At 36.2% G+C, this 21,391-nt stretch overlaps 1 protein-coding gene across 1 annotated transcript in view; it reads left to right on the plus strand.

Moving 5' to 3' along the window:
• The window catches only part of dlc1 (DLC1 Rho GTPase activating protein), a 156,399-nt gene that overhangs the window by 36,321 nt on the left and 98,687 nt on the right, over positions 1–21,391 (plus strand). Inside the window, exon 5 of the mRNA XM_052127050.1 lies at positions 20,355–20,388. Coding sequence (XP_051983010.1) covers positions 20,355–20,388 — 34 coding nt within the window. The remainder of the gene's footprint in view (positions 1–20,354; positions 20,389–21,391) is intronic.

Raw genomic sequence — 21,391 nt, forward strand, 5'->3', positions numbered from 1 at the left:
TCTTTAAGTCACCACTTAGAGTTCTTATTTTTATAATTGATCCATTGGAGTAATCATGATTTCTAACATCGACAAACAATGGCATGGTGGGTGAAGCTACGAAGTCTGAAAGGTGGTTCGCGTTCATAACGTAAATATCTTATTTTTTTCTGAAAACATTCAAATTGATTCCTGCAATGAGGAGCCATACATTCCATACTGATCTTTAAGTTAAAGGTCATACGAGTGGAAAATTAATACATGAAATGTTCCTCATGTAAAACATTCCATAATATTTTTATTATTATTATTATTATTATTATTAATGTGCATATTCAGTCACATACCAGTAACATATTGATAACAATTTAAGTGACTCAAGAGCAATGATAAGCGAGCAAATAATCAGTGCTGTACTCTTACTTTAGGTGTTCGCACTGGTGTTAGTAAACAAAAAAAAATCATAAGCATGCATTTGAATTTATTAGCACACAGAGGAGTATGCTCAAATGTTTTGCTATTGTTTTTTCATTGTTATTTTACAAGATCCTTATACTCACCTCAGAACACAAACTCACACATAATGCCTCTCTCACACACACCAAGACATGTGCATGTATCCGGATATACAATCACGTGGAATGTTCCACAGTGTGTTTTAGCTTGTGGAAGTTAGCAGATAGTATAGGCTGTCATTACAATGTTCCAGTAGCTTTATCCACTCAGAGAGAGAGAGAGAGAGAGAGAGAGAGAGAGAGAGATAGAGACTCTTCAGTCAAATTTAAAGTGGTTGCTGCCACTACGACTTCCCCTTAATTTAGTGTTTACGTTGTCTTTCAGCATACAGTACATGCATTTTCAAAATCTGATTCATCTGCAGTCTAACTAAATGAAGAACTTCAAAGTGCATAAGAGATGATTGACATATATAACCAATTCCATGGTTACAGGAAAGCATTATTGGTATGCAACAGTGCTCCTAAGACCAATACAAAGCTAACATTCTACCATGACTTTAAACTAATACTATTTACTTAGTATCACAAATGTATTATTAATTTATTATAATTTTTTATTATTAAAATCAAAACAAATTAAATCCTCATTACTTCTGTAAATAATAATAATAAAAAATATACAAAATATTAATAAGAATCAGAAATATATATATGTATGTGTATATATGTATGTGTATATATGTGTGTGTGTGTGTGTGTGTGTGTGTGTGTGTGTGTATAAAAGATAATATATTGATGAGTCTAAAATCAGACACTTTGAAGTTGATAAATTTAATACAGATATATTTATTATCTTATTTTGATCCTTTTTGTTTTATCTTTCAGTATGTAACCATCTTGACTGAGGTAATGGGGAAAAAAATTAAGCTCAGTCAATGGTTGTATCCATTTAATCTTGATAAATGGGTCAACAATTCAGAGTGCTTAGAGAGAGATCAAGGAGACGAGAGTTGGAGACAGTTAGGTAGAGAGACAGAGAGATAGAGGATCATTAAAACACTATAATGTATGGCAAATGGAATGCAAGTTTACATGTTTAAGCAAGTACCCACAGACATCATAGCATGGAGCATGTGTGACATCAAACAGAAGCATGGATATAGTCAATTCTGTTTACAGAAGTAACCACTGTTTACACTGACACTTATTGAATGTCTACAACCGTGTGTGTGTGTGTGTGCGGCGTGCGTGTGTGTGTGTGTAAGCAAGTGCCCAATCGCACACCTTTCTGTTTGTTCATGCCATTCCTCACAGTATTACATAAGTGTACCAGCTAAACATGGAAAGATTAGGCCTTTTGATACACACACACACTTGCATACACTCACTGAGATACAAAAAGCTTACTAGCACGTATGCAGCATTTGCACACAAACCCCTCTGATGTTGCTAAGGTATGTTATACACTGATGGAAAACTGCCATCTAATAGTCCGCGGCTACCCTTCGCTGCTAATGTATGTCATTTAGATCGCCAACAGTGATAGTAAATGACCAAAATGAAGTTGCAATGTATATTCATACTATGTATTTTTCTTTCCTTATATATGTTGAAATAATAGTTTAACACATCAAAAGTATGAAAGTAAAGGCATACTTTGTAAACTTGATGGTATTCACTATGTACGTGCCAGCCATTCATCATTTTTCAAGACCAGAGAGACAGTGACAGAATGTTAATGTCAGAAAGTTAAATAGATGTGGAGAGAAAGACAGAGAAGCTGTGTTAATCACAAGTGTATAAGGACATTAGACTCATAGGGGCTCGTTTGAAGTGGATTGCCTCTGAAAACATTGTGTTAGTCACCTTCCATTCCATGTGATGCTACTAAGCTGAATTAATCAATAGTGTGACAGTAGTTACAGAAACCATTCTGTTTTCTAAGTAGTGTATGCACAATTGTTTCAAGTAGCAGTGTGGCATAAACAAATTCTTCATCACTGTTTTTCATGACAAGTAGTAATAATTAGTATAAGATGGCGACATTGTAAAAACAATTACGAGTTGGTTTGTATAAAAACGTACATCTTTTACTCACACAGATAAAAATTAACTACCAATGAACAGCCTAAGTCTAACCCCTTACCCAAACCCTAAAGCTAACCATCATTTTAATTGGAAAATATCTTTAATTGGAATTGTTAACCATGGAAGAAAGAAAACACCAGGGTTCTGATGTGTATTACAGGTTATTAATAAATATCTGTCAGGTGTATTGCATAAAAAATTATGGCATGAGTAAATAAATGTTTTCACTGACGTTTCCTTTCTTAAAATAAAGTGTTGTATAGAAGGCTATATAACTGTGAACAAAAGTCGCACCTTTTATTATGGGCCAAGTCGTACAATATCTTGCGATTTCACAATATCACATGAACTCTTTTTAATAGTTGTCATGAGACTGCATGGATTATGTGTTGTATACAGGCTTACAAAAAGTGAGGCAATAATCAATGTCCTCACTCTCAAGTATTAGTAAAACTAAAGCATTTACATGACATTTTAAACAGAGAAATTATTGTTTTAGTCTGTCTTAAATCAAACTTTTAAAGTGAGTGTTCCAAGAAGTAGTGCATGTTGTAAGCGCACTTTTTTTGTGAAATCTATTTTCTTGTACTGTATTTAGTTGTATTTATGCACTCAATTTTGATGCTGTCGCCCAAATTAGATCATCATTGTCTTTGTGTCAGATAAATACTTCTCTGTTATTTTATTGTTGTCTAGTAGGGACTTTAAAGGTTTGGGCTAGTTTTTGCAGAAATGTCACAGGTCACATTTATATTATACTTTCTTGTAGCTTGTCAAGCCACACACGTTTAAGTAGCCTTCCCAACACTGCACCTATGGAACTATGTTTTTTGACTCTTAAACTCTTTCTGTACTCCTCACTTATGTGAACAACATTCATTTGTTGCTCTAAGTTTAATATTCACCCCATATTTAATAATTCAATACTCTTTCATATCTAATTTATGTAACCACCTTGCATACGAGTTTATGACTAATTAACTTCAGTCGCTCTTATTGGAGCTGAAATAAAAGTTTTTGGTTTTAGATGGCATATGACAGTATGCTCTTCATTTAAGCTGAATGTTTTTTTTTTTTCATGCCTGTTAATGAGTGAAATTAGCCTTGAAAGCGAAAGAGATTGAATGACAAAAGACCAAAACTGAATGTATTCAGAAAGGATGTGGAAATTTTTTTTTACCTTCAGCAGGAAATCGGGGGTGCTGTATCAGATTTCTAAGAGCCCAAAACAAGGACTTCTGTCACTATATCTCTCCTTTTCAGAGAAAAAAACTTGGAAAGGAAAGAAAGCAGACTTGATCCATAATTGGAATGATATCATTGATTTGACTCATCACAAAGGCCTGTGTGGCCTTTTGGTTTATGTAAAAGGATTGAAAAGAAAGACATAGTTGTGTTTTGGGGACGCCAACAGTCATGGAAAACTTCTGAGCTGCCTCATGAATGTGCCCTCATGAAAAACACACCTTTCTAATTATTTTCCACAGTCTGATGAGTATTCACAGCAGTCAGTGACTAATAACATTCATTTATCTCAATGGAGCTCCCATCACCAGTCTAAACTTGATTTATACAGTACATCTGTGGTGTGTTGAGTGTGTTGAGTGTGTGTGTGTGTGTGTGTGTGTGTGTGTGTGTGTGTGTGTGTGTGTGTGTGTGTGTGTGTGTGTGTGTGTGTGTGTGTGTGTGAGCGTGTATTTATCACTTTGTGGGGACCAAATATCCCCATAAGGATAGTAAAACCCGAAATTTTTGACCTTGTGGGGACATTTTGCCGGTCCCCATGAGGAAAACAGCTTATAAATCATACTAAATTATGTTTTTTGAAAATGTAAAAATGCAGAAAGTTTTCTGTGATGGTTAGGTTTAGGGGTAGGGTTAAGTTTAGGGGATAGAATATAAAGTTTGTACAGTATAAAAACCATAATGTCTATGGAAAGTCCCCATAAAACATGGAAACACTACGTGTGTGTGTGTGTGTGTGTGTGTGTGTGTGTGTGTGTGTGTGTGTGTGTGTGTGTGTGTGTGTTAGTGGTGTCTCTCTCCCCTCACATGAGCCAAATACCTCAATGCTTCGGCCCACTTTCATCTCTTAACTCAAGCCTGTCAGGAGCACAAGAGTTTTAGTGTATTTGGCTAGCAGCGTGGTGTTGATAGCTCATGGAACCAGCATCGGCAAAGCTAAATACATTTGTCTGAGGCCCATGATGTCTCCATTTAAGAAACTAGAATCTGTCTAAAGGGGGTTTCATCCTTCAGAACTGCCATCATATTTTTATATCAAACAGAGAACGGCAGCCAAAGTGAAGCACAGTCATTTGTTGACTATAAATTTAAAGGTGCAAAATGCCATGCATTGAAGTACATGTCAGGGTCTTCTGTGTATGAATGCATCGATAACTATAAATCATGTAAATCATTAATAAATATGTAAAAATGCACAGTCAAAAGAGAAGTGGAAACAGGTGTTATGTACATCTGAAATGTCTGAAGTGATTCTGGGTACAGTTTGTATTTGTTCAAATAGAACATGACATTCTCTGTCCAAATAACAAGGAATGCACTAATAACGATATTTGTATCAGCACTGGATCTGATACTGTGCTCAAGTACTCATACTCATTAAAGGGATATTTCACCCAAAAATGAACACAAGGTAGCTGCACACATACCAGAGAACAAACTATGTCTAAAGAATTTGAAAATTCTTTTTTTTTTTAAAGTCAAAGAGAAGATGCATTTCTATGCTCAGCCAGATTTGTATGAACTGCAGTTCTTGGAAAATGAACTGAGAAAGATGGAGGAGGCTGAGGCAGCCACACAAACAGCATCTGAACCAGATGATAAAAGGTATGCTTTCTATGTTAATGAGAGTTTTTGTCCTAACCAGCCGTGACGAGGGACTTGACAATCTCTTCATCACTTGGTTTCTATTTGCGGAAGCTAAAAACAACTTGATTTTGGCAGAGGGTGTCACACCTATCGACAGTTTTGCTGAGGTCTCGCTCTGTTCACTCATGTGCTGTCACACATACACCTGTTCAGGATGGAGAAGACACTACTGTCTTTCTCTTGGATTCTTCCAGTTCACCTTTTGTAAGCGAAATACCCAAACCTTCAAAATACTTGGTCTCTGGTACTCTCTGTCTGACTGTGGCTTCTTTGTATATAAGTACTCTGGTTCATACAAAATAAGGCTGGGCATAGAAATGCATCTCCTCTCCGGTTCTTTGGTTTGTGTGCAGATAAGTTGTGTTTTCTGTTGTAAATATCTCTGTGGTATTCCCATTGTACCAAACAATCGAGTTTTAACTTGAACGCCCCATTTCACGAGTGGGGGCTGCTTGAAGTCCTGCTCGCATGCACTCTCTTGAACACGCACAGGAGATCAATGGTCAGTAAAGTGAACCAATTTTACTTTCACTAATGATAAATTATATTTCAATTTGTTTCCCACCAAACCTTTCCATATTCTTTTAGAACCAGGCATGAGAGATGGAATAATGTATTAAACTTCTGAATGATACTTTTTTTCCATTTATAGCTTGAAGATGTGGTCACCATTCACTCCCACTGTATGTCATCAGAGAATATATATATATATATATATATTTTTTTTTAATTTTTTTTTTATTTTTTTTTTTCAAAACACACTAGCCACCCTTTCCTATAATGTCCTCTCTCACAAGTTTGATTCATTTTGAATTGGTTTATATGAATGTTTATGTAATGCAAGAAGCAACAGTAACAGTAACAGGGTTATTGAAAAAAAAAGTAATTACATTACTTCATTATAGAAAGACATACTCTGATTAATGTAAACCTTTGTAACTACTCAGCTCCAGCTCTATGCGAGCTTTGTGGCACTGAATGGATGTCAAAATGAGAAAATTTGACCAAATATCCCAAGCCCAATGAAAGTACTATAAAGTCTTATACCCAATACATTGTTGTACTTGTAAATAAGTTAAGAGAGTGTGATGAGTGTACATGGCCAACCCCCAATCAGGCTAATCAGCTGAGGAGAGGAATAAAGCCAAGCCGGATGCGTCAGTTCGGAAGAGAGAGAGCCACACACAGCTGCCGTGTGTGCATTTGTGTTTTGTGTCTTTTTGTTTTTGTTTACATAACTTATTATTTTGAATGTTCAGCCCATTTTTAAACCCTGTTACAGAATTATGTATTTTGATTTTATGATGCCTTATTGATAAGCTATTAATGTCCTATATTTGGTGTTATTACAACATGGTCACAGAGGAAATCGACAAGTTGTTTCCAAAAGTTTATGTAGGTTCCTTTGAAATTTATCTCCTTTTGAAAATTATAGAGATGCCGCATCTGCATCAGGCATTTTTGAATTACCTCAGAAGTACTTACATTTCCCTCAGCGCTAATGTCATGTTGCTCAAGCAACCTCCGAGACACAGGTTATGGTCCCATGGAAACCAAGAAGTAATCATGTTCATATAAACAATGGTGAGCATGATTTAGAGTTGCATTTTTGCTCTAAAATTAAATTGTATTATAATGACATAATTGGCTTCTTTTCCAAAAAATTGGGATTTTTTCTCATTAATCATTTGTGGTAGAAAGCATATACGTCCTATATATAGAATACTGAACATTTAAAGCTGAAAGCAAACATAAAGATATTTTCTATTTTATTATCAAGAACAGAATGTTAATTTAGTTAATACTTAGAATATTCATAATATTTAGAATACAAAAGGCTGATGAAAAATGGTCTCTGAATATCCATTGGGATAGACAGAAGTCAAATTAAGTTCCCCCAAAACTACACTATTACGTTTTACAATGTAGCTTTACACATGGGAGAGATTACATTTTATATAATTTCAGATAAAAGTGGTAGATAACATGGCCAAACTAGTTGCTACATAAGTGCAACTTGGTAACCTAGATAACCATATACTAGAAGAATAAAAAAATAATATAGACCAAACTAAGAGAGCTAGCCAGATAGTTAGCTAGCTAGTAAGCCTATTGCCAGTGTACAGACTAAAATATATTTTATTAAGGTTAAATAAAAACAGTTAAGTCAGCAAAAGAGCTGCTTTCATGTGGTCATAGTGTGTTATTTCCTCTCTTTAAAAAAAAAACTGTTCCCTTCTCCTCTTTCTCTTTCATTTATTAGCAGTTTGATCTGTGGTCTAGCCAGCCAATCAAAATGTACCACCTAATCTCTGATATGCTGAAATTCTGGCACATTATAATGCTGTAAAATTATTGAGCAAGCAAGCAGTGAAAGCTTTAAACACATGCATAGTGGGTAGTAGGTGAGAGCAAGTGATATTTTGCACATGCAAAAAACAGTGGTTACATAAATTTCAGAAATCTGTGGAAATTCACATTCAAAGAAAATTTATTCAACCACAAAATAGATTATAGTTTGCTCAAAATTAATTCATCTTTGCAAGAAGATACATCGCTTTAGAAAACTAAGTTCAAGTGTTGCATGCACAGAACATTTTTGTGTGCTCAAAATGAAATCTTGCATGCTCAAAATATAAATTTGCATGTGCAGAATTGTGGCACATATATAACTCCATACTTTTGTTATTTTCAGATTAAATGCTCTACCAGTTTCACATGAAAATATATAATAGATTTTAATCTTTTTTTTGTGTCTCTTTCTCTCACACACACACACACACACACACACACACACACACACACACACACACACACACACACACACACACACACACACACACCACTGTGCCCAGCAGAGTAATTGGCCCTCTCCTCTTGTCCATCTGCATGGCACTCTAATCCGGCTTGATAGGTTAGCCTCATTTCTTGTTTCCCAAAAGTGCTATCTACTTAATTCAGTGTCCCCCATTGTTATTGGAGCCTGGATTATGCTGGATTACAGGGGTTAGCATCCTGACTCTCTTTCTCTAATACACAGAGTCAATTAGGGCCTGCAAAAGGGGAAAATACCAGCCATTGTGAGGGTATGTGACTTCTGATGGGAATGTGTAAGATACTCTCCAGAAATGAGAGGTAGTACCTCATTTTGCCTAAATATACCCTAGACTCCTATAACCCCTAGACCAGGGTTTCTTAAACTTTTTCAGCCCAGGACCCAAATGAGAAATTTTGTGTTTACCTGGGACCCACTCTTATAACTTAAACTATTCTGATATAGTCAAGTCAAGTCAAGTCAATTTTATTTGTATAGCGCCTTTCACAACACACATCGTTTCAAAGCAGCTTTACAGAAGATCAGCATTAACAGACGATAAAACTGTAATGTCTATAATGTCGATGAATCATCATTGTGTAATTTAGATAAAATACAATTTTTAATAGTGTTTAAAAATAATTAAATGATAATTGTATTAATAACCCCAGTGAGCAAGCTTTAGGCGACTGTGGCAAGGAACACAAAACTCCATAAGATGTAGATTAATGGAGAAAAATAACATTGGGAGAAACCAGACTCACTGTGGAGGCCAGTTCCCCTCTGGCTAACATCATGAATATAATGTAAATATTAATTATGTATAGGTAAAATCATGGTTTAAAATTATTAAACTAAGTGTTAAGGGTCAGTGATTAAACATCGATTGTGTTTGAACTGTAAGATTAATGACCAAAGTCTTTGAAGTCCATCTTGATTAATTGCAGAAGTTCACATAGATGCAATTGTCCTTGTTAATTGGCTGATGAAGGCTTTTGTTGGCAATAGTTAGTCTAAGCATTTCATTTCAAGATCGTAGTCCATAAATAGACCGAGGTGATGCAGGTTGGAGTTGGCATCATTTCATCCTCTGATATAGACAGACTCTTACAGAAATCATTCTTATTCTTTCACAGACTCACAAATAAGCATGCACACAAACATGCACCCTGAAACTATAAATAAAGAACAAATTATGTTGATATTGATCAAATCAATTGCATCCATTTTGAGCTGGAAAGCATTTTGTAAATCCTACAAACATGTACCATGACAACCATAGTTCTGCCAAAAAATATGTCCTGGTTACTTTGGTAACCTTAGTTCCCTGATGGAGGGAACAGGACATTGTGCCGATTTAGTCACACTAGGGGTTGTCCTTGGGAGATGTCTCTACGAACGCTGTCTCCGCGTGAGCAGAGCCCAAGCACGTGAGGCCGTTATCGTGGTCATCGGAAGTGGAGAGATAACGACCGCAACCAGGAATTAAACACAGACGGAAAGGCATCTTTGAAAAGATGCTCTCCATCAGTGGCACTTTTCTAATTGGAAAATATACTCTTTTATTGCAAGAATATTTACTCTTTTAGACTTGTTGTTCTCTGCACCCCACCGGTGCATGAGGGGGAGAAACTGCTGTAATGCGCCGTATCCAACAGCTTTCTTGAGAGGTGAATAGATCGGCAGAGGAATTCAGCTTGCTGAACACAACCTCTTGGCTCCGAAGAAAGAATCTGAATGAGTGGTTGCGAGCCAGCTCCTTTTATACCCGTATGTCCGGGGAAGTGGCATGGAAATTTCACTCACCAATTCCCATTGCCCTTTTCTCAAAGATCGGCACAACATCGAGTGAGTTACAGATAGGGAACCATTGTTTATACAGGTATTGTTAAAATTAGACATTTTCATCTTGTTCTGAAATACTTTTTGCAGGTCTCTCTCAAGAGCGTGAGAAGATGTCATCTTATTAAGAGCGACTCAAAACTTTGAACTTGCCTACATAATGCTTTGTTGGCACTCCTCGCTCTTTCTGATACTTTGTCATCTTTCTGTTTGGCAAGAGTGCACGGTAACAGCGGTGTGTCGAGATGTCAAGTGGAGTGACCTGTTGGCGACATCATCTCCACACCTGATCACACCTCCTCTTCACTTGATATCGTGGTGAGAGACCAATTCTATCAAATTATTATGGAAAACAGTAATGGCCAGCGTAACAGCATGAAAGATTGCACTGAACAGAGCACATTTGCTCTTAACAATTTCCGTTACTTTTACTAAGGAAATAATTAAACATATGTCATAACCCAATTTGGGTCATGACCCATAGTTTAAGAAACACTGGCCTAGACCAACTGATAATGACATAACCAAGAGAAGTCTGTCCTTCATTGTCCTCCTTGCATCCTTCCTCCTTCGAATTGAAACACTGTGTTGTTGTAATTAGCAATTTTAAAACCCTCACTGTTCATTTCATTACTTTTATATCCTGTGGGTCCTAACCATCACATTGTTCAGACACATACCATTGTGTTACCATTTTTGTTTTAGACACAGGAGCTTGGTAATAGTACAATGGTAATATTATTTTTCCTTAACATTTTACCATGGTACACGACCGTTTTTGACCACTACCGTGATGGTAATACCATGTCATTGGGTCCCTCGTGAGGTTACCATTATATTTGTGGGTCCATGGCAGTAAAAAGTTTGAAACTCCTGGGTTAGTGGACTGGATATATGGATGTTAGTACACCATACTGAATTGTATGCTACTCTGACTATGGTCCATTTGACTGTCAGGCTTTCTGTGTGCATGTTCAGATATTCATTAAAATGACTGGCCCATTTCCTTATGCAACTGGTTGTTATTAGATTGGGATGTCTCTGGAAATGTAGCTTGCAATGTCAACAGTGATCACTGAGTCAGGGATACAGTTTACAGCATGGTACATGCCTTGGGGGACCACTTACATCTTATCCTGCCAAAAGGGCTCACATAAAACACATGGATGTTATTATGGGGTGAAAAGAAGTTTTCTCTCAGTGGCGCAGAACGTTCTTGAAAGAAAGAAAAAAGAGAGAAGGGTCAATTTTTTTCCCACATTTCTCAGGCACATGTGCCGGAATATCTTCATTAGTTGTGGAAAATGTTTGAGGTTCGGGGGGGCGTATATAGCATCTGTGTGTGTGTCTACACAATCTACAAACTGCATATATATAGTATGTTTGCTATAATCACATTAAATACATAAGGTCGCTCTCCGAGATCTGAAATGGACACTAAAAGCATCTGATTTGTGTGTACAAGCCCATAATATTCATACACGCCTCTTTATTGCAACATTTATATTTTAGAAACACATTTTCTGCCAAAAGAAGGTGTAGTAAGAATGGTTCTTCGTTGAAGGTGACACAGACACTCACAGAAGCATACTCACACACACCTTGCCCACTCAGACTTTGGGTGGGCCAGTCTGACCACTACCAGCTGCACATTCTTAACCAGACTAGGGGTAAATTCTGCACTTCAACCTGCTCAGCTTACACACACACACACACACACACACACACACACACACACACACACACACACACACACACACACACACAAACACTTTGCTTTGGGGTTTTGAAAAATAGTAAAACAGCACTAGTAAAAGTGATCCTTGCCTTAGCAGCACCACTAATTATGAACAATAAATTTTCCAGGCCAGAATGCATAACAAACATCAATAAAAAAGGATGTTTTGGTACATTTTGGCATCATTATGTATGAACTTCTCTCGCATTCTGTCCTTTTGCCAGTGTTTAGTGTTAGTTGGCACGGAGTTAGTGAGTTGGACAGATTTAGGTATTGTATTTTTAATTTATAATACATGAATCACATTTTTGACCACAGATATTCCCAGTATTTTAAGCGGACACTGATTATCAGTGAGTATCTGCGTAAGGCTGTCCTGCACTAACTGGTTTAAAGTGTTTCGGCTTGCTGTTTATCCAGTCTTTTTCACTTACTCACTCACTCACTCACTCACTCAAGCTTACACACACTCAGACACACTAAATGAGTAATTAAGTGCTCTACCCCATTGTTTTTTGTTGGACACCTGATACGACCTCTGATCCCAAATGCCGTGACAACCTGTGCCCAGGGACCTTACAGGTCCAACAATGTGACCCAATCCTGCCCTAAAATGACTGGAGACACACACTTGCACACACACTCACATACTCACATACTTAAACACACACACACACACACACACACACACACACACACACACACACACACACTAAAAAACCTCTCACTCTCATTACTGAAATGTAACATATGACGTGTTCTTGGGTGGTCCACTGATGCCCAGCAAGTGTGATGGATTTACCATTGCTAAGAATTCCAAATTATAATCAATTCCTCTCAGTCCACACTCAGTTTTAAGATGGTGGAATTTTAAATACATTTTCTGAAGAATATGAGAATACTTGCCCGTGCAAAACTCCCCACTATGATGATAAGGTGTGGTAGGATTATGGCCAGGGCATTACTGTGCAGTTGCTTGGTGTTCTGAATGGATTTTAACATGTTGCTATTTGGTTGCTAAGGTGTTATACGGTGTTGCTGGTGGTTGCTTACTGGTCAAAGTCCAAAGAACTGAAGTCTCTATTATACACTGGTCCCTAGATATGGCTCAGGTCCCTCCTTCAGTATAAATCCCAAAAACAAATTGTCTGCTAGCAAAGACAAACTGCTTAAAATGTAATAGCACACCTATCCTCACATGATCCCATGTGATTTAAGGCATCACTCATGTCCTTAACATTAATGCAGGACCTACTAAGTGTAATACTTCAGGTCAGAGGGTTGTTGAAATCCCTAACCATAAGTATGAACAATAGTAATAGTGATACTTGCCTTAGCAAGCACCATATGATCCTCTTGTTTTCCTTTCTATTTCTCCATTCATTCTCAGTCCTTTTCTTTTTCTAACACTAAATTGTTGTCAATTTCTTCTTTCTTATTTTCTCTTCTTTTGTTTTGAGCCCATTTTTTACTTCTTCCCACTTGTATAGTGGTGGGTGGTGTGTTTGGAATAGCACATGATAACAGTGCTGTGACTCAAATGTAGTTATTTTGAGTATGCAAGTATTAATAGTACTTCACTGTCGGTGGCCTTGAAATGTTTCTGTGAATTTAAGAAAACAACAGACCTACACACAAAGGAATGCAGAGTGTGTTATTGTGGTGGACACAGTCACGCTTCAGTAATATGGCTAACTCGCTACTGCATCAAATTTCATAGTATTTGTGGACTGCTAATTTAGAATTCTGGATAACTGCTGCCCTGTAATCTGAGTCAAGGGGCCTTTGTCTTGATTTTGATTTTTTAATGTCCGTTGAGGTATATTTTGAGCAATAGTTTAGAATCATGTTGGAGTTGGCATGCATATATGTGTGAGTGAGAGTGTGTGCGGAAGATTTACTGTTGATACCTGGTAGTATTCCAACATGGGCCTTTTTTTTCTTTTTGCTGTTATCTGACTTTGCTACGGTAATTATTTAGCTGTAAATCTGAGAACCACCATTGTTGTTGAGGGTGGGGGGTTCACATATGTTTTACTGATAAAGTAACCTATCTACAACTGTGAATATGTTAATCAGATATGTATGAAGGTATGTGTGAATATGCAAATCTCTCATATGTTGGTACCTCATTTAGGATGTGGACATAAGTATGTGTGCATGTGTTGTTGGTGTGTTTTCCCTTGCATAGACAGATTGGGTGCAAGACAACATTTTCAGACATAAGTGGCAGCACCATCAACAAGGAGTGGTATATTATGGGTGAATTTGTCCTCAGCTATGGAGATATGGAGCTGTAGGGAAGATTATGTTTTAAGAAGGCAAAAAATATTCAGTCTGAATTCAGTCTTTCTGATGCTATTAAAGAAATACACTCACCTAAAGGATTATTAGGAACACCTGTTCAATTTCTCATTAATGCAATTATCTAATCAACCAATCACATGGCAGTTGCTTCAATGAATTTAGGGGTGTGGTCCTGGTCAAGACAATCTCCTGAACTCCAAACTGAATGTCAGAATGGGAAAGAAAGGTGATTTAAGCAATTTTGAGCGTGGCATGGTTGTTGGTGCCAGACGGGCCGGTCTGAGTATTTCACAATCTGCTCAGTTACTGGGATTTTCACGCACAACCATTTCTAGGGTTTACAAAGAATGGTGTGAAAAGGGAAAAACATCCAGTATGCAGCAGTCCTGTGGGCGAAAATGCCTTGTTGATGCTAGAGGTCAGAGGAGAATGGGCCGACTGATTCAAGCTGATACAAGAGCAACTTTGCCTGAAATAACCACTCATTACAACCGAGGTATGCAGCAAAGCATTTGTGAAGCCACAACATGCACAACCTTGAGGCGGATGGGCTACAACAGCAGAAGACCCCACCGGGTACCACTCATCTCCACTACAAATAGGAAAAAGAGGCTACAATTTGCAAGAGCTCACCAAAATTGGACAGTTGAAGACTGGAAAAATGTTGCCTGGTCTGATGAGTCTCGATTTCTGTTGAGACATTCAGTTGGTGAGTCAGAATTTGGCGTAAACAGAATGAGAACATGGATCCATCATGCCTTGTTACCACTGTGCAGGCTGGTGGTGGTGGTGTAATGGCATGGGGGATGTTTTCTTGGCACACTTTAGGCCCCTTAGTGCCAATTGGGCATCGTTTAAATGCCACGGCCTACCTGAGCATTGTTTCTGACCATGTCCATCCCTTTATGGCCACCATGTACCCATCCTCTGATGGCTACTTCCAGCAGGATAATGCATCATGTCACAAAGCTCGAATCATTTCAAATTGGTTTCTTGAACATGACAATGAGTTCACTGTACTAAAATGGCCCCCACAGTCACCAGATCTCAACCCAATAGAGCATCTTTGGGATGTGGTGGAACGGGAGCTTCGTACCCTGGATGTGCATCCCACAAATCTCCATCAACTGCAAGATGCTATTCTATCAATATGGGCCAACATTTCTAAAGAATGCTTTCAGCACCTTGTTGAATCAATGCCACGTAGAATTAAGGCAGTTCTGAAGGCGAAAGCGGGTCAAACACAGTATTAGTATGGTGTTCCTAATAATCCTTTAGGTGAGTGTATTCCGGGTTCAATACAAGTTAAGCTCAATCAAAAGTATTTGTGGCATAATGTTAAAAGGTCATTTCAATTTGTCTCTCCTTTTCTTTCTTTATTTTTTTTTAAATAAAAGGAAAAATACGGGTTACAGTGAGGTGCTTACAATGGAAGAATTGTTTTTTAAGAAAAGAAGAAACTCGTCGAAATAATTTTTTTGTGTTAATCAACTTTATGCCACAAATGCTATAGATTGTTCTATTAACAACTACAAGAGTTTTGGCACTGGGCCTATTTTTGCAGCATAGCATGATGAACTCAATGCCCTATAAACCCTTTTATCGACCCAGACTTTTACGGTATATACTTTTATAAAGTAAAATAAAATAATGGAATGAACTAATCGCCCATTGTTTAAAAAAAACAACTTGTCTGTTGGGCAAGTTCCACACACTTTTTATTCTGCAAATCTGATTCAACCCATTTAAAATTTACAATAAAGTTTGTAATGATTCACCCACTACGATATCCATTTTTATTGATTTATTTATAGCCTTTATTGGAGGAAATTATCAATGAAGTAACTTAGAATCACTTTATCACTTTATTTTCTGTAAAAAAATATAAAGTGAAAATCAAACAAACAAACAAACAATTGAACCAGATTCTTTAGATGTTACCGCATATTTTTTTACGTAACATTTGTGTGTGTGTATGTGTGTGTGTAGAGCCGCAGCTCTGTTATGCGGCAGAAAAGCTGTCAGTATAAAAGCACAATGTGAGCCAGCTGTTGCAATTATGCCGCCGTTTCGCTTACACATGGGTATGAATGCAATATGAAACAGGCCTTAGATACTAACACAAAACCAAAGGGAGGTATTTTCGTGCTTTCTGTTCTTAGAGCATCTGAGGTACGCTTTGTCCATTAAGATTACCATAATTCAGCTATCTTGTTTTAAATGCCCAAAACGCCATAGGCATACTCCAATTATCCATGATCTACACACATTTGTGCAAAACATGCAAACTTCTAAAATATTCAAACCTCTTGTCACGTCACGCTTCTTTGATAAGCCATTCTTACCCCTCACATACATGAATATTCTCCCTAGCATGCACTGGCTTCATGAGGGGAGGATGGGTGGACACAAGGATAAGGTGTTTGTTAACAAAAGCAAAAGAATGTGGAAACAAAAAACAGGGGTAGATAAAATGAGAAAATGCAATAACAGTGGGTAATAAAAGGAATTGGGGTTGAGAGATAGAACATGATAAAAAACAAGAACAAAAGAGGAACAAATCCACTCTGATGTTTTAAAGAAGACTCTGGCATGAGAGAAAGACATACTCTTCATATCATAGGATGCATTGTTTGTTTAAGAGGCAGACGATTGAGGTGTTTCTGTCAGAGTGAGCTGTTCCAGCGACCTCTGGATTACACAAGGTCAAAGATCAGTGGACAGACCAGGAGTTCTGTGGATGAAGGCCATCCGCAGACATAGACCCCGACATTCCTTAGGCGTGACAAACAGAGAACCACAGAAATTCCTGTTTAAAAAAATCAACCCAAGCAAATGATAAACAATTGCGAACAAAGCCAAAGTTATTAATAGTAATCTATCTGCTTCAGGAAACAAGCCCCATTGTGCTAAATATGGGAGCATAATTAATGCCTTTGCCAAGTAGCTAAAAGATTCCAATTTTTGGTATTTTTCAATTTTGTATTTTCCTAAATGAACTGCCCAGTGAAGTTTGAGACATGTCAACATGTTTAAAAATATGCAGTGAGTTCTTTTGGTTGCACACCCTCCTTCACATTGAAAATAATTTTTATGACACTTATCAGCAATAGCACACAAGATCTAACAATGTGTGTATAATCACACACTTACATTAAAAAGCACAATATTTAAAGTGTATGTAAGCATATATGGTAACACTTTATAATAACTACATGGTATAAAGTATTTGTAAAGCATTAGTTAATAGTTAACTGATCATTAATAAATGATTGGTCCTACATTATTAATACATTAATAAGCTACATATAGATAGTGTGTTATTTGTTTCTATTCACTTTAGGAAATTATTTATTATTGTTTAATAAGGCAGTTTGATAATGTTTTTTTATTATTATTTTGTTATCCTTAGTAAACAACTTGTTAATCATACCTAACTGATGGATTTAGTTGAAACCAGTGGTAAAGAAGTGTTTATGAGAACATTAAGAAAGCATAAATTCATAGTTAATAAAGATATTAAATATGTAATGAATGGGGAACACATTTCTGCTTCATATATGTGTATATTGATGTTTTAGGTACACTTATTATTAACTCAGTTAATGCTTAATAAAGGTGGTAATAAAGCACTTACTAATGGCTTTCGTGTGACCTAACCTAAATTGAAATCTATATATGCCTAATTAAGCTTTTATTAACATGGTGCAACAGTAAGTATGGCCAGCTGGCTCGGGACAGTGTGAGAGTTTCATTTGTCACCAAATCTTCCATTGATCTTGTAAATGTGTTGTACATATGTCGTAGTTTGATTATTAAACCACAGCAGCCTGTGATTTCATTTAAGAAATATCCAGTTCTCTTGTGTTGCTCACTTCAAAGTGACGTGTGCGTTGACCCGCTAAAAACATAACATTATGACTTCTGTAATCTGTGTAATAGATTATAAAAAGTGAAACACTCATTTAATGTGAAGCATGCAGCACATTCCAGACTATTTATTTAATGAAATTGTAGCCCCTTATGGTGTAACAATCAAACGAACACATAGCGAAGTGCTTATCCAGAAGTGTGAAACTTCAGTCAAAAGGACATAGAAACTGACACAGTGATCCATCAAAATAAAAGTTTGGTTTAAATGGATGCGCAAAATTAAAGAAATTATGACATAACAAATATATTACTACTGCATAGTACACATTTTATATTCATTTGAATAATAATAATTATTTTCATTATTTGTATTATTATTATTATTATAAATATATTTTAAACATTGTATTCAGACAAATCAAACGGAAAACAGAATTTGGGAAAACAAAGCAGAACTGTGGAAAAATATTCATAGTCATATTTATTATGCCTTGCAAACTTTAACATTTGTATTTTCTTTGAAGAAATAAAAGTTGTTGATGTATTGAATATCTAGTTTTGCTCATTTAAACTTGTCATCAAAGTGGTGATTTGGCAAAAAAATAAAAAATCTACGAGAGACAAATATGTCTTGGGCACCTCCAAGCCTGAATCCTGAAAGCTGAATTGCTCGTTAATCAGCATTCACATTTTAGGATGTTTTTGTCATACTGAAGACATTGGTACATGAAATACTGTGCTTGTATCATTTTACTACAATGATTGGTAGTAAGGAAGTATTCACTAATTAAGTTTAATAGGCACTGAATTGGCAAAATATAATTTAAAGACAATAATATAACGTTACATGCTTGTTCCATTTTGTTTTTTTCTTTTCTTTTTGCCATTTCATCACTATCATGTGACCATGGTGGCGTGCTGCTGTTTCCAGACCGCGCACATAGAATGTAGCAGCATTTTTGGACTTTCCTTCTGGAATAGGATTACATTTAATGAAATATTTATAGTTGGTCCACTTTTGAGACTGAATTAAACAGTCATTTTAATTGACAATAATGAGAACAAGTCTGCTCATAAACTTTAATAGGATGCATCATGCTAAAGTGGCATTTGAGCAATAAGAGGATTTCTTTTAATAATCTGGGTTTACCTCTCTCACTATTATTCCTGTACTTTGTGTTGTGTCTGTTTTTTTTTTTTGGTTTTAAGATTTAGTGTCTGTTTTGAGCCTTTGTGATTGAAAAGTTTTCAGAGTAATGGATCATTAATATACGTTTAAATGGGCATATGCAGTGCTTACTTTAGATTAGGTCATGCAAAATGCTTAGTTAGCAATTAGTATTTATTATGACATATATTAAGTAATAATTGCTTTAATAGTAAGTGTTACTAAAACAGTAACAAATAAATTAATTTTGTTTAAATGTAAATCCAATTAATTACATATGTAATTTATTTATTAACTATGAATTTATGCATTGTTCATGTTAAAAAAAAACATTATCAAAACTGCTTATAAATGAACTTATTAAACAATAATAAATAATTTGCTACTGTGAATATAAACAAATAATAAACTATTTGTATGTAGCTTATTAATGTACTTTATACCATGTAGTTATTATAACTTTTTACCCATATATGTGAATTTTGTATGTGTGTGGGTGTCTGTGTGGTATGTTATGTAGGGTATTAAGGTTGCAGAGACTACACAAATGGCTTTATTTCTTGTACAGCTGCACTTGGTGGACACACACACATGTTGATATTTGTGGTGTACGAGGACTCTCCATAGCTATAATGTATTTTATACAGTACAAAATATATTTGCTATCCCCTAACCCTACCCCTAGACCTAACCCTCACAGAAAACATTCTGCATTTTTACATAAAAAAAAGCCTGTTTTTTAAGCCTTTTGGATGTTTATAGTGCTAGTGCATAGTCCCTGTAAACCATATATACCTAAACACACACACACACACACACACACACACACACACACACACACACACACACACACACTGTTTAAGTCACAGGGACAGGTGGTAGACTAGTTTGTACTGGCTTGGTTTGAAATGTAAACTATGTTTATAGAGTTACATTGAGAAACTCAATTATTTTACTGTCCTCCATGAATGCTGAATAAAAGTTAAATAATGAACTCATAAAGCATATTCGGAATTATGTTCTAGAACATAAAAATATCTTTGTGAAATCTAAGTTTATTTTCAAATATTATAACTATTATAGGGATATCAAAATATGCCATTTATTTAGCTATTTTTAGTTTTATTACTTTACTGTGTTTTCCTGATAGTTTGCTAAATATTAATCTTTTTTATTGTCTTTCTATTTTTTCAGGCCTCTGCTGTACTTTCTGAGAATAACAGAGCAGGTAGGTTCACATGTTCCAAAGTTGTATTGTCATTAAATACATATAACTAAGCGATAAATAGTTGGAGGCTTTATACCGTATAGAAAGCAAAACTGCAATATCTTATGACCTATAAGGCGCCCTGAAAAGGAAAGACGTTTATGAGGTTTTGCAAATCCAACCTAATATCTAGTCAAACCATACATACAACCTTGGTTTTCTGCCAAAGTAAGTCAACTGCTGGCACTGAATCTATTTTAAACTATAGCAGATGTTGCCAGTTGGACGATCAGGCTGCTGATATTATAACAGAGAACTGTAGAGGTAACTGGAAATGGAAGATTATTATTAGTGTGATTTACATCTATAACAAACCTATTCATTTCCTTATGGATATATGTTGTAGACTGAAAGGCATTCTTTGTTGGGGCATAGCAATGCTCTTCAGCATAGTCTTACCCTGCTGTCAGTCTTACCCTCAGGGTAAGGACAAACTTAGCATAGCAACTATTATTATTATTATTCTGTTGTTGTTTGCTAACCCCTGACTATCAACTATCAGATACATATTGTTGGCCTTTTTGTAATTTGTCCGCTTCAATTCTCTGAACTTATGGTAGCCTGCAAGAAAGGCCCACAAGTAAATGTTAAGATGCTATGGTGATGAGACATCACCCAATGAAATTTGAACTTGTCATCTGGAAGTAAATTAATACTATTTTAGCATTCTGTGATATTCTAAGAGAAATACAAGTGCTAACTACCATAAACTAACCTGGAAATTCAGAAGGGTTGTCCCCTCTACGTCAGTAAAATATTTCATGGTTCAGTTCTCCTGAGAATGACCCTGAATACAATACACTAATCTAAGAGCAGCTTCCAAGTATTAAGTCAAATTATGATTATTTAGCAGACATTTTTATCCAATAGATCTGGGTCCTCTTGTTTGTGATATAACCTGCAACCATTCTGATGGCAGCCTAGATGCTTAATTATTGGGCTACCACCACCCTAGCAACCTAAA

The sequence above is a fragment of the Xyrauchen texanus genome, chromosome 5, assembly GCF_025860055.1.
Source record: "Xyrauchen texanus isolate HMW12.3.18 chromosome 5, RBS_HiC_50CHRs, whole genome shotgun sequence".
Classification (NCBI taxonomy): domain Eukaryota; kingdom Metazoa; phylum Chordata; class Actinopteri; order Cypriniformes; family Catostomidae; genus Xyrauchen; species Xyrauchen texanus.